Raw genomic sequence first — 14,382 nt, 5'->3', positions numbered from 1 at the left:
CTGCCTTTTTGAAGATATGCCATTGTATTGTGCGAATTTATTTGATCTATGCTCTATAATGGTTTTAAGCTTCGCGGAATGGCTTTTGATTATGCAACAGATGTGGCTTCTTTTGGTTAATTGTAATATATTAAGTCTGACAACACAACTTGCTACAACTAACTTTCTATGATTAAATAAGTTGCGTGTAATTATCTTGATTTGTTCTTGCATTTCGTTATCCTTATAATCAACTAACTACATATAATATTCAACTCCTTAGATATTAGGTTAAAACTGTTGAGGTTTTATAAATGCAAAGTACAGAATTTGGATTGTTATTTAACGTTGCGAAAAAATTATGTTGGATGGAGGGATATGTAAAAAAAACTTGATCATCATATTCGCATAATTCATTCAAATGGCATTGATTTGATTTTCTTCATCATATTCGCTTTTGATTTTCTTCATAGCAAACATTTATCTCAAAGTTGAATTAAATTTTGAGATTTTGATACAATAATTATAATCAATTCCTTTACAATTCAATGATTAATCGATTTAGTTTAATTCTTTATGTAACCTCCTGTTAGCCTGTAATTTCGACATACTCATTAAACATGGTCAACATGTGGTAGACCTCTAACTTTGCAGGAATCGAAGGCTTTCTCATTTCAACTTGGGGATTTCGACAAGATGGCTGCCCTAGCGCGCATGGTTTGAAGTTTGATAGAGCAAGGCTGAAAGAGCGATCACGTCGAAGTCAAGCATTCAAGGCGGGAAAACACGATTTCAAGCTCAAGAGTGGTTACGTTAGTAGAAAAGTGGGGACAAGCGGTTGTCCAAGATGGAGAAAGTGTTGATCATGAGATTAGTGTTCACCAGTTATTTTCTTTAGGTATAAATAAGAGTTTCCAAGTCGGAAAATGGGTCGCAAATCATTTATAGAAATTCTACAACACTCAAACTACCGACGTCTAAGGAAACGAGTTATATAGAATGTATTTAAACTGTTTGTAGACCAGTTTACTTTTAATGCAATGCATTTTACATTTCCTTTAAGGTTATGCGTTTAAACTTTTACTCTTTCCTTTAATTTTGTCTTGCATTTACTTGCAATCTCAAACCTGTCGAGAGACAATGCCCTTTTTATTTCAAAACTCGTCCTGCTCTCTAAGTAACCTGAGTGCATCTCGTGGCCTTTTTAAAACCGTTTTTGATCAAAACCTTTGAACAACATGTCCTGAGATTTCTAGTTCGGTCTCGCTTGTAATAATCAAAACTAGCCCGTAATTTGCAAAAAAACACCGGTAAACAAATTGGCACGCCCAGTGGGATCCTGTTTGTGCAATTAATTTTCAAAAACTTTTTCATATAAAAACTGTTTTTTCAAAACTTTTTCAAAATCCATCTCATTGTGAGATCCATTTTTAGAATTTTGTTATTATTTCCGGGTAACTTTATTGCTAAAAACGCCAATTTGTTTGTGTATGCATTTGAGAAGTGGTAAATCTATTCCTCGTGCCAGTTCATCCTGTTCACAACCGTCTTCACAAGCACAATCTTTATAAGCGACTTCTCCTTTGAGAGATTTAAACGTGTTAACCCCTGTGGGGGCAACCATGGCTATGCTAGTTTTGACGGAAACGGGAGTAACCACTCCCTCAACCATTTCGATATCCTCTCCAATGACACAACCAGAAATGGGAACCTTTGTGCCCCTATTCACTGTTGGTGTTCCTTCAACTACCAGTATTCCAAGTTCTCCTTTAGTTAGGCATATGCTTGATGATCGAAACACAAATGTGCAGAACCTTCCTAGGGAACAACCGTATGGTATGCCAACTTCGATGATGGCAAATGTACATAATAGTGCGTCCACATTTGCAGACCAAGAAAATCCGTTCATAATGCACAACATAGACAGTCCCTCAAGTTCTAGCATTTTTGGTCGAAATACTCTACCAGTCTTAACTGAAGGAAAATCGAATAGAAAATGGAGTAGAAGCAGCGGAAAATTTTCGATTTTCATTCCTTGGATCATTACGAAATTCAAACATGAATCAGTGATTCGATTGTTACCTTGAACTGTGGAATCTGAAAGCTAGAACTGGAAACTGGAATCTCGATCACAGCCAAGCAAGCAGCAAGCAGCAAAGCCTCTAGCAAGTCCACACGAACAGTGCTCCTCCAAAACTCGGTGCTAGCCAATGAATTGGAAGTGCAGAGAAGAAAGGGGTTGCTTCAAAACGTGTAACCAAAAACTTCAGCACCAGAGTTCTATTTATAGAACTTCTAGTGTGCTCTGCAAGTCATAAGTCACTGTTGGGCTTCAGTAAGCCCAACAACGAGTTTAGTAATTTTGCTAACTAATTAGCGTTATTTACTAAACGCACCCCTTATATAAGTCATACTTATATATTTCTCTTTTGACTGTTCTTTGTGTGTGACCCTATAGGTTCTAGTCACGTTGGCAATAATATTAAATCTAATATTTAATATTATAAACAATGAGCGGTATCTAGCAACACATCATTGCTACCCAAGTGACAAGAATGTCAAGTGATCTGACGAAACCTTTCCATGATAATACTCATGTGTACACTTACTCCTTTGTCTCGATATCTTTATTGATCCCAAGGCATAGATATTGTCACCCTTGTATAGATCAATGTTTATATTCCTTGATTCCGAAATATACTGAATAACGAATAAGTCCAATATCTTATATTGACTTAGTTCGGCATGGCCATGCAATTTTACAGTCATATTTCATCAAGAGGCCTAAAGATATATCTCCTGTTTATGAGGAGGGACAAATCCCATCTAGGACACTCATTTCCCTCAGCATGATTCATCAAGTACCGATCAACCAACGTTATGGTTATCCTTTTACAGACAACGTTAGAATGGCAACAAAGCACTTGAGTCCACATCTAGCGATCATAGTGGTTTCAGGTGTAAGAGCGATATACATTATTATCATTGTGAGAATATCTTATGACATTTTCATAACATACTGTGTAGTATTCTCACGGTGGGTCAATCCAGTATAAATATTACTCCTAATATTTATACCTATGTATAGACTTAATATCTCAATATCAATGACCCATGAGATGCGGTCATCAGTCTACATACATAATAGTCTTTATGCTTTATTATTATCCCAATTCATATTAAAGCTTGACTATGGATATGTTTAAGAATAGCGTTCTTTACGTAATGTAATCTCATGATTAAGTCACACTTAATATTCCATTACATGAACTATCTATTCTAGGGACTTTATTATTTTGAAACATAACAAAATCAATAAAGAAATGCCTTATTATTATATATATTCACAATATATATTTATATCAATATCATGATACAAAGCCAAACCCAATCAATTTTGATTGGATATTAGGGCTTACTCCAACAATCTCCCACTAGCACTAAAAGCCAATCAAATATTAACTCAATATATATTGATCAAGTGTTAGCATCAAGCACACCCTGGGCATGATACTATTCTAGTAGATAAGGAACTCTTTCCTATGTTGGTAGGTTACACTTCTTTCAATTTCCACTTTCGATCTTCCATCGAAAAGAAATTGAAGTGTCAAAGTATACATTTGGATTATTGGTGAGATCAAGTATTCATTGCTCGCAATATTAAACCAATTTCACCTCAGACGGGATCAATGGAATCCGCAACGCAAGAGACACATGGTTTCGCTCAGTTATGAGCTAAACAATCCAAATCATATATATTTGACATCTGTAATAGAAACAACAACTATTTGAAGCTTGTACTTTTACAAATTTCATAGTTGATATCCAAGCATAGCATTTATTCCAAATTGCGATTTGGATATACTGTACACCGATATTAAAGTCAGCATCATTGTAACTTCTTTACAATGTTCCTTTAATCCGTGTTCAAGAAACAATCCTTAGTCCTTTAAGACATCCATGGATATTCTTGAAAGTATTCTAGTGTCGAACACTACAATCAATTTTGGTACATATTGAAAATAATTTTCTAACCATGTCTCATATGTGTAGATAAATTGTTTTGGTGACTAGTATGTCATCCACATACTCCACCAAACTAATATCAATGCTCCCACTATTCTCCTTGTGTGCACAAGATTTTTATTAATCAAAGTTTTTCATAAAACTTCACTAATAAAACAAATAATTCAACTTCAAGAAGCTTGCTCCAATTCATACATGAATTTTGTAATATATATACCTTTCTAGCATCCTTTGGATTAACGAAACCTTACATATATGTCAAATACATATACAAGGTCATTCTAATTAAAGAATGCAACATCGTTGTCCATCTCCTAGAATTTGCATTATACAATAATGACAAGTGGGATCGTTAGATTTAAGCATTATGATGATGTAATAGTTTCGTCATGATTTGCATCACGAGTTGCATGAAACCTTCTACAATCAATCACATCTTAAATGTATTCATAATACCATCCATGTCAGCTTTCTACAAGAAAACTCACATTCATCTCATGAGTCATACTCATTTGGATGATTTAACCAATATCCATATATGGGTTGTGTACATGGATTCTTTATAAGATCCCATGGCATTTAGCCATTTCTCAAAGTTCAAGCCATTTACGACCTTCTAGTAAGTTTGGGGCTCATATACCATGAAAATCATAACACCTTGTTGAGCCATGACAAAATCATGTTACTCATTGTAGTGATATGATATATCAAACTCATCTAGATCTTGTGCTACTCGAACTGGTGATTTAACAACAACCCTTTGTTGAATTAGTTCATGTTCCATTCTTAAAGATACATGTATTTTGTGGTACTTGACTTAATTCAAGTTCTACAACACTCCCACTGGCTCCTGCAGAGACATACTCCTTTAATAGGAATACTCCAGATCTAGAGACAAACGACTATTGTCATGAAAGGTGACGTATAATCAGTATCCCTTAGTTTCCTTAGGGTACCTCCACAAATGTACATTCATTTAATTTGTAGTTAATTTATCTAATAAACCATATAACCTCAAATTATCATAAAGTCAAAAACTAGGTACTCTTACCTCCATATCTAATATGGTGTCTTTATGATTACTCTATTGGAACTTGTAGTGGGTGAAGAATAACTGTAATTTAATTTAACATCAAGAGTCAATGAGTTATAACCAAACTATTTTAGATCGATTCATGTCAAACATGAAGCGATATAAATAATAATTATACTCATTAATCAAGCATTTACCATCACGACTTACTCATATGGTCTTTATACTTTTCAAACCTATTTCTTTTACTTCATTGTTAAACTCTTCGAACAATTTCAAAGATTTCTTGAATTGTGTCAAATACACTTTTCTCATATACTATTAATTAGTAATGTTAGATGAAGTAAGAGAAATAAAATATCCAGCAAATATGTTTAGTGCTCCATATACATCTCATATGTATATCAACTCAAATAGATTATGTGTCCTTTTCACCTTTACCGGTATACTAATCTATTTTGAAAGGTGGAACTCACATCCTTCAAATGATATAAACCAAATGAGTCCAATAGTCCATATCCATGGATTTTGGAAATGTGAATCATACTTGTTTGTACTAAACAGTGATGCCAATGATATACAAAAGGTTCAAATCTCATTTGATCCTTTTCTCATATGTTATAGACTAGCTTATCAAGATCATGGAACTCAAATCCATTACTTGATCAGCACATTGTATAGAAAACATTATTAGGACAATAGGACAATATTTGTCTATCATTCAACTACATAATCCTTCTCTTGTCAATACAAGATTTATGATTTAATGTTTCTATTTTATATGGAATTTAATAACAATTATTTGGTTCCATATCAAGTTAAGTTTAAGTCCAAGCATAAGCTCTTATAGTCAATGAAACAATTTGTTCCATTCCAGACGTAGGTGAACGTCACTTATAGTTAATGTTTTGCTTCTTTAAAACTCTCTATATTTCAACAAATATGAGATTAATCATCAAGTATCATATACTTATGATGAAGAAGTAGAAATTTAACTTTCTATAACTATATGGGTAAATAAGAAGTCTTACTTCTTTCTTATATTTTGACCCTTTCAAAACTACGAGCAATTTTTGTTTTTCAACTTTTGAAATAATTGCTTCCCCGTTTTACAACCGTGTTTAACCTTTCAAAGGTAGAAAAAAGAATTTGAATTTTATTCTTATCCATGTACATCTACTTGATAGGCTTAAACTATTCATCTTATAACATTGAGGTTGAATGATCATATCATTCTCCATCGTCGTTACCACTATGAGATATCCTATATCTACTCATTTGACCCAATGCTTCTAATAAGCATTGTTTTTCAAATATAGACATAGAAAGTTGCTAGGAAATAACTGCTCGAGATTATACAGTTTTTCTCATTCTTAAGAACAATTCTTAAATTTTTTACCAATTCAGAAACTCTTTTCTGAAAATTTTGTTCTTCATAAGAACTTTTAACAGTATAATAAAATTTATATGCTAAAGAAATTCTAAATACAGAAAATAAATAAAATAAATGTATCATGATATAAAACATATTTAAATAGGTCTTTAATTAAATACGCTCCCACTATTTTACTCAAATCAAATGACCTTCAAAACACTTGATTCGGAAAATCCCGTTGGAAGATTTTCTAGTGGGTTGAAATCCATATTTCACCTTGCTTTAAGTCAACGGGGGCTGTACTCAAAACTCAGTTATTTAGGTAGGAACTCCTTCCAATTGTATCTCATACAACTTTCAAATCATTTGAGTGAATAACTCTTTACTCTAATCTATCATATAGATGTTCCCAAACATTGCTTCTAAATTTATTTTAATCTTATTAAAATTAATTTAGTTAAGTTAAACCCAAAAGAATAACACTTGGGTAAATTGGATTACCGCACCGCAACTTACTAGTATAGAAAGTGCACCTCGCGGAGGCGAAACCTACACATTTCGATATTAGTCTTGAAGGGTGTTAAACTTTTGGAAAGCATTAAACTTAATATTTTGAATTGAAGGATTTTTATTAAGTTTGATCTCACCTCACCACGGCTTATATATCATATATATTCGCACTCCAATCATAACATGCATAACGATTATACAATAATAAAAGTGACATGATTATGGCCATCCTAACGCTATGACTCTCTCAAGCCAATGAGAGAATCTAAACTAATCCTAGAAACGACCTTGCTTCTCCAAGCTTGACCTCCAGGACTATCCTAACGTCATGAGCCCTATTACTTCTTTGCATTCTATTTAAATTACATATGAAAGAAACTTGTTTTACATACGAGGGAGTGGATGAGAAGAGAATGTACAATAGAGATATAAGAGAGAGGCACGACACGCAGGCCGTATTTTAATATCCAAAAGAAATAAAATAAAAGGACTAGGGCCATAATCATTCACGTGATAATAATAACAAACACACTTTTATTATTATTAATTATACCTTATAATTAAATAAATTAAATTAAAATTTGACATATGATCACACTACGCAGATTAGCTGGGGGTTTAATTGAGTACCAAAATATATTATATTGAGTACAAAAATATATTATATTCAGTACAAAAATATCTCATATTATGTACCAAAATATATTTTATTGAGTACCAAAATATATTATATTATGTACCAAAATATATTTCAGATCAAGTACTAAAATATATTAGATTGCATACCAAAATATCTCAGATTGTGTTCCAAAATATTCTAGATTGCGTATTTCGCATCAACACTTGACACGTTTATGAACACCCAAATCGTTTCGGCAAATATTATGATCAAATCCAAAAGATCATATATGATATTGAAACTCTTTCAAATCATGATTCTTTTAAATTATAAACAAATCAAGTTAAAGTCATGCAAATCGATTAAATAATTTCAAAAGATCATATATGACATTGAAACTATTTCAAATCATGATCTTTTAAATTAACTATCAATTTAGGATCGTTTATTACCTTTCAAACAACTTTTGAAAAACAATCCAAAAGGTAGAATTTTTTATTTGCTTAATTATAGTAATATTGACACTCAATAATTATTATAATTAAATATGCTTTATTTAGGCAATCAATTTGTTTCCAAAACAAATTACAGGGCTAAAATTAAGCAAATATTTTATTACCAAATTCAAAAATCATATCTAATATTGAAACTCTTTCAAAATCATGATCTTTTAAATTTACTACCTTTCTCCAATTAAATAAATTAATTAAACATAAATATTTTCAAGGATTGTTTGTTTAGCATGAACAACCGGATCTATGATGGTTCACCATATTCGGATATTGAAGCTCACTCTCACGAATTGTTCAAATTCACAACAATCTCTTTGAAAACAATTGATCGAATGATACAACCATAATAATACAACACTTGTATAGTTAGGTATCCTAATACAACAATCAAACATCAATAGTTTTAACAATTGTTTGTTCAGTATGGACAACCGGATCTTTGATGCTTCACCAGAATCGGTATTCGAAGCTCAATCTCACGAGTTGACTACAAATTCACAATCAATTATATAAAACCTATTGAACGAATGATATCACCAATATATCACATATAATGATGTTGTATTAAAATCATATATCACATATATGATATTGATCAATCAATTTTAATTAATATTTAAATTTAAATAATAAAATATTAACACTTAATATACTATTTTATTAACGGATTTGCATTCCAAATTAATTCTTTATAGAATATCAAAATATTAGCAAATCAAATATTTGCAAAAATATTATTATCTCTTAAAACAATTTTAAAAGATAATCTAATTTGATTTGTTTCCAATCATGTTCCCGTCGATATGTATAATCGATATGTCGATACTTCACCAGAAACGGTTTCTGAAACATCAAACAAATCGAAAAGCCATGCACAGAAAACATGATACGATGCCAATTTTAATTCTCTTTATTATTTAATTCTGATTCAAAATGTTTAATCATATTAAAACATAAAGCAGTAACAAAGCAATCTGATTCATGGTTTCGTAATTGGCTCTGATACCACAGAAGGAAAATCGAATAAAAGAATGGAGTAGAAGCAGCGGAAAATTTTCGATTTTCTTTCCTTGGATCATTACGAAATTCAAACATGAATCAGTGATTCGATTGTTACCTTGAACTGTGGAATCTGAAAGCTAGAACTGGAAACTGGAAGCTCGATCACAGCCAAGCAAGCAGCAAGCAGCAAAGCCTCTAGCAAGTCCACACGAACAGTGCTCCTCCAAAACTCGGTGCTAGCCAATGAATTGGAAGTGCAGAGAAGAAAGGGGTTGCTTCAAAACGTGTAACCAAAAACTTCAGCACCAGAGTTCTATTTATAGAACTTCTAGTGTGCTCTACAAGTCATAAGTCACTGTTGGGCTTCAGTAAGCCCAACAACGAGTTTAGTAATTTTGCTAACTAATTAGCGTTATTTACTAAACGCACCCCTTATATAAGTCATACTTATATATTTCTCTTTTGACTGTTCTTTGTGTGTGACCCTATAGGTTCTAGTCACGTTGGCAATAATATTAAATCTAATATTTAATATTATAACCAATGAGCGGTATCTAGCAACACATCATTGCTACCCAAGTGACAAGAATGTCAAGTGGTCTGACGAAACCTTTCCATGATAATACTCATGTGTACACTTACTCCTTTGTCTCGATATCTTTATTGATCCCAAGGCATAGATATTGTCACCCTTGTATAGATCAATGTTTATATTCCTTGATTCCGAAATATACTGAATAACGAATAAGTCCAATATCTTATATTGACTTAGTTCGGCATGGCCATGCAATTTTACAGTCATATTTCATCAAGAGGCCTAAAGATATATCTCCTGTTTATGAGGAGGGACAAATCCCATCTAGGACACTCATTTCCCTCAGCATGATTCATCAAGTACCGATCAACCAACGTTATGGTTATCCTTTTACAGACAACATTAGAATGGCAACAAAGCACTTGAGTCCACATCTAGCGATCATAGTGGTTTCAGGTGTAAGAGCAATATACATTATTATCATTGTGAGAATATCTTATGACATTTTCATAACATACTGTGTAGTATTCTCACGGTGGGTCAATCCAGTATAAATATTACTCCTAATATTTATACCTATGTATAGACTTAATATCTCAATATCAATGACCCATGAGATGCGGTCATCAGTCTACATACATAATAGTCTTTATGCTTTATTATTATCCCAATTCATATTAAAGCTTGACTATGGATATGTTTAAGAATAGCGTTCTTTACGTAATGTAATCTCATGATTAAGTCACACTTAATATTCCATTACATGAACTATCTATTCTAGGGACTTTATTATTTTGAAACATAACAAAATCAATAAAGAAATGCCTTATTATTATATATATTCACAATATATATTTATATCAATATCATAATACAAAGCCAAACCCAATCAATTTTGAATGGATATTAGGGCTTACTCCAACATTAACGACAAATTCGATGAACTTGTTAAGACAACAAATGGATGAGAGTAATCACGAAATGGTTAATTTGTTGACACACCAAATTGGTACCGTGTTTAATCCTTTGATACGGGACACAAACCGGAGTTACCAAGCCTTAACCACACAAATGGGGAGGATAACATATTTCTTTGCGCCTCCACAACCTGTTTACCAGCCGGTTCTACAAGTCCAAAACCAACAACTATTGCGGTTGATCGAACCAGTGGTTTAGAGGCCACAACCTGTGCCTCAACCTCAACCGGTCGAACCCATGATTCAAGGTCAACCTAAGGTGGTCTTTGTGGATAGAAATAATGATGTCGATGAAGTTGTAAGGAATGTCCAACAACAAAACATAGGAGCACATAACAATATAGCCAATTTGGTCAAAAATATAATGGCTCAAAATGGTTTAAATATTGGCCTACATAGGCCAAACTTTGTTTCTCCTTTGTCGGAATTGGTATTACAGTCTAAACTTCCTAGGGGTTGTAAAATTCCTAAGTTCACCAAATTTGTAGGTGATACTAATGAGTCCACTGTTGAACATATCACACAATATTTGATAGAGGCAGGAGATCTAGCAAATGATGAGAATTTGAGGTTGAAATACTTTCCAAAATCTCTAACAAAGAATGCCTTCACGTGGTTTACTACTCTTACACCACATTCGATCCAAAATTAGACTCAATTAGAGAGGTTATTCCATGAACAATTCTACATGGGCCAATCTATAATAAATCTAAAGGAATTGGCAAGTGTCAAGAGAAATCAAACTGAATCCATTGATGATTACCTCAATAGATTCAGGTTGTTAATGGCAAGATGTTTCACTCAAGTGCCTGAACATGAGTTAATCGAAATAACCGCTGGTGGCCTAGATTATTCCATCAGGAAGAAACTAGACACTCAACGCTTGAGAGATATGGCCCAGTTGGCCGATAGAGTTCGACATGTCGAAAGACTAAGGGTTGAGAAAGCCAGAACTCAGAAATTTCACAAAAGAGAAAAGGTTGCTTATATCGGATCAGCCAAAAGCAACCAACAATTCGACATAGCTTTTGGCGATGTCAAAACAAAGGAGGTTGACATTGCTGAACTAAGAACAGGGGCCCCTTATACGTGTAAATTGTTAAGGCCCTCAGATGGGAATAATCCCGTCGAACCAAGCAATGAAAGATATGTTCCCAAAACATATACGTTCGACGTAACCAAATGCGACGAGATTTGTGATCTCTTAGTTGCTAATGTTCAAGTGGTGGCACATAAGGATTTAAAAATCCCACCACTAGAGCGACGTAAGAAAAGAGGTTTTTGTAAATACCATAATTATTTGGGACATAAGACCTCACGATGTTATCTTTTCAGGCATTTGGTGCAGAAGGGTCTCAATGAAGGCATATTGAATTTCGGAGACAAACCAAAACCTCAAATGCAAGTAGACTCTGGTCCTTTGAAATATGCAAGCATGATGTACTTTGACATTGCAGGCTACAACACGGTTGGAGCAATTATTGATGATGTCGAAGGTTGGTTTGTCGAAGCAGGAGTTGAAACATGAGTTGTTGTTGCGGAATGTCAAATGGTGGACATTACGAAAGATGCAGGATACATCAAACAGACTACCCCAGCGCCTCAGTTCGACGAAAAAGCAAAGAAGTTGTTTAGTGAAGACTTTAAAGATTTGTTCTCCATTGCTGAAAAAAGATGTATCAACAACAACCTCTCGATGTCTTGGTATGTTGGGTACATACAAATGGGTAGTAGTGCCGTTTGGTGTATGGAATGATGGAGCAACATACCAAAAGGTAAAAGAAGTCATCACGTCTGAGTAAAACGCTTGGAACAAAATCACGGCTTGCTTGGCAGAAAGGAAATCAAGAAAGCCCCAGCGGCTAGGTGGTGGCAAAAGATGGTTGTAAAACCATTTAAATGAAGACACAGTAAAAAACACTTAGGGTGAAACATAAGGAAATAATGGTTGATAAACCATGGATTTGATGGTGTCTCTAAAAAGGGACTCATACAGTTCCTAAATATAAAAAAAAAACCAAATGGTAAATTTTTGGCACTTGTTGCCATAAAATTAAAGATTTCTCAACATAAACCAAGAGAAGTGATTGAGCTCGAAGTTGATATAATTCCTATGTAAGTCCTTTTGAAAATTTGCCAATGACAAAAATTGTGGGGTGCAATGAGGAGTTTTGTTTGTTTTGACAAGTTTTTTGGTTTCTAAAATTTTTACCATTTGCAATTTGTCAAAAGAACTGGATTCTTCTGATAATATGCACAAAATAAAAGGCACATATGGAAAGCTTGTTGTGTGAAAATAGAAGTAGCACAAAAATTAAATCTGACGAGAAAGAAAATATTGTCGAGATGTTGCAGGAGATGGATAATGTTGGGATACAAAATGTCTTAACAACGCCAAACAAAAAGGAAAGAAAGCGGTAAAGGGTTGAAATTAGAACTGGATGTTTTGTTTCATGGCTTCAGAAGCGGCTATGGCTTCTTGCATCCTCGAATCAACCAAAGCTTCAGCGACTAACAGTGTGGCAGTGGAAGTTTCAATTGCAGCAGCTTTCTCAATGTGTTGAAGAGCAGCTTTTGATTTTGCTTGTTGCTGAGCTGAAATCGAAATCAAGTTTGAACCACTAATTTCAGCTTGTCTTTTCTTCCCTGCATCAACTTGTGCCTGCAACCTTTTGATGTTGTCTTCCCACAAAGGGATGCTAATTTCTAAATCTTCTAGCTCAGGTTTTTCCTTTTGGGCTTGAATGTCTAGAGAAGTTCTCATGGACTCGCCTTGACTTAGCTCTTTTTGTCGAAGGAGATCTTGTTTGTCAGCATCAATTGTAATCTCTCTCTTTCTCTGAAAATCTTGCGCGAGGTTATCCAACAAAGGACCAAACCCAAGCAGGAAATGAAGTAACTCTCTGTTACTTGCAGTTTTTGGAGAATTGTTGAGAGACCAAACCTTTAATCTCAAAGTAAGAACCATCATCTTGTCGAGGGGATTGAACCAGGTCGACATTTAGTAGTTTTTCCTTGAATTGCTGAAGGATTTGATCATGAGAAACGGTCGGAGGAGCATTACTTGCAGAGGGAGGAGTACCTTGAGATGAATTCAGGATGGAACTTCTGTTTTCAAAAATCAACCTTAAAGCAGCCATCGAGTCTCTCCTTCTAAGGTTAGTAAATGTCTCTTGATCCACGGGAATTGGGAGATTAGTGGAAGGAATGGCTTGAAGGAAAATCGAATACAAGAACGGAGTAGAAGCAGCGGAAAAAATTTCGATTTTCTTTCCTTGGATCATTACGAAATTCAAACATGAACCAGTGATTCGATTGTTACCTCGAAGTGTGGAATCTGAAAGCTGGAAACTGGAATCTCGATCACAACCAAGCAAACAGCAAGCAGCAAAGCCTCTAGCAAGTCCACACGAACAGTGCTCGTCCAAAACTCGGTGCTAGCCAAGGAATCAGAAGTGCAGAGAAAAAGGGTTGCTCCAAAACGTGTAACCAAAAACTTCAGCACTAGAGTTCTATTTATAGAATTTCTAGTGTGCTCTGCAAGTCAGAAGTCACTATTGGGCTTTAGTAAGCCCAACAACGAGTTTAGTAATTTTGCTAACTAATTAGCGTTATTTACTAAACGCACCCCTTATATAAGTCATACTTATATATTTCTCTTTTGACTGTTCTTTGTGTGTGACCCTATAGTTTCTAGTCACATTGGCAATAATATTTGTCATACCCCAAATTTTGACCAAAAAAATCCTACATTCATACACCCACATGTGTCCTTTGATCCTGATCAGTCTTTGACTTTTCAGCAAAAATTTCG

The 14,382-nt window shown here is 34.1% G+C and overlaps 1 protein-coding gene across 1 annotated transcript; it reads left to right on the top strand.

Annotated features, from left to right (window-relative positions):
• The first annotated feature begins 11,256 nt into the window (after positions 1-11,256).
• On the top strand, positions 11,257-12,096 carry LOC146929567 (uncharacterized). The gene has a single exon (XM_085707358.1). It carries the CDS (start codon positions 11,257-11,259, stop codon positions 12,094-12,096), a length of 840 nt encoding a protein of 279 aa, XP_085563484.1.
• The last annotated feature ends 2,286 nt before the right edge of the window (positions 12,097-14,382 follow it).

The sequence above is a fragment of the Medicago sativa genome, chromosome 4 (assembly GCF_051527215.1).
Source record: "Medicago sativa cultivar Bolivia chromosome 4, Bolivia_mono, whole genome shotgun sequence".
Lineage (NCBI taxonomy): Eukaryota > Viridiplantae > Streptophyta > Magnoliopsida > Fabales > Fabaceae > Medicago > Medicago sativa.
This window is presented reverse-complemented; position numbering and strand designations above follow the sequence as displayed.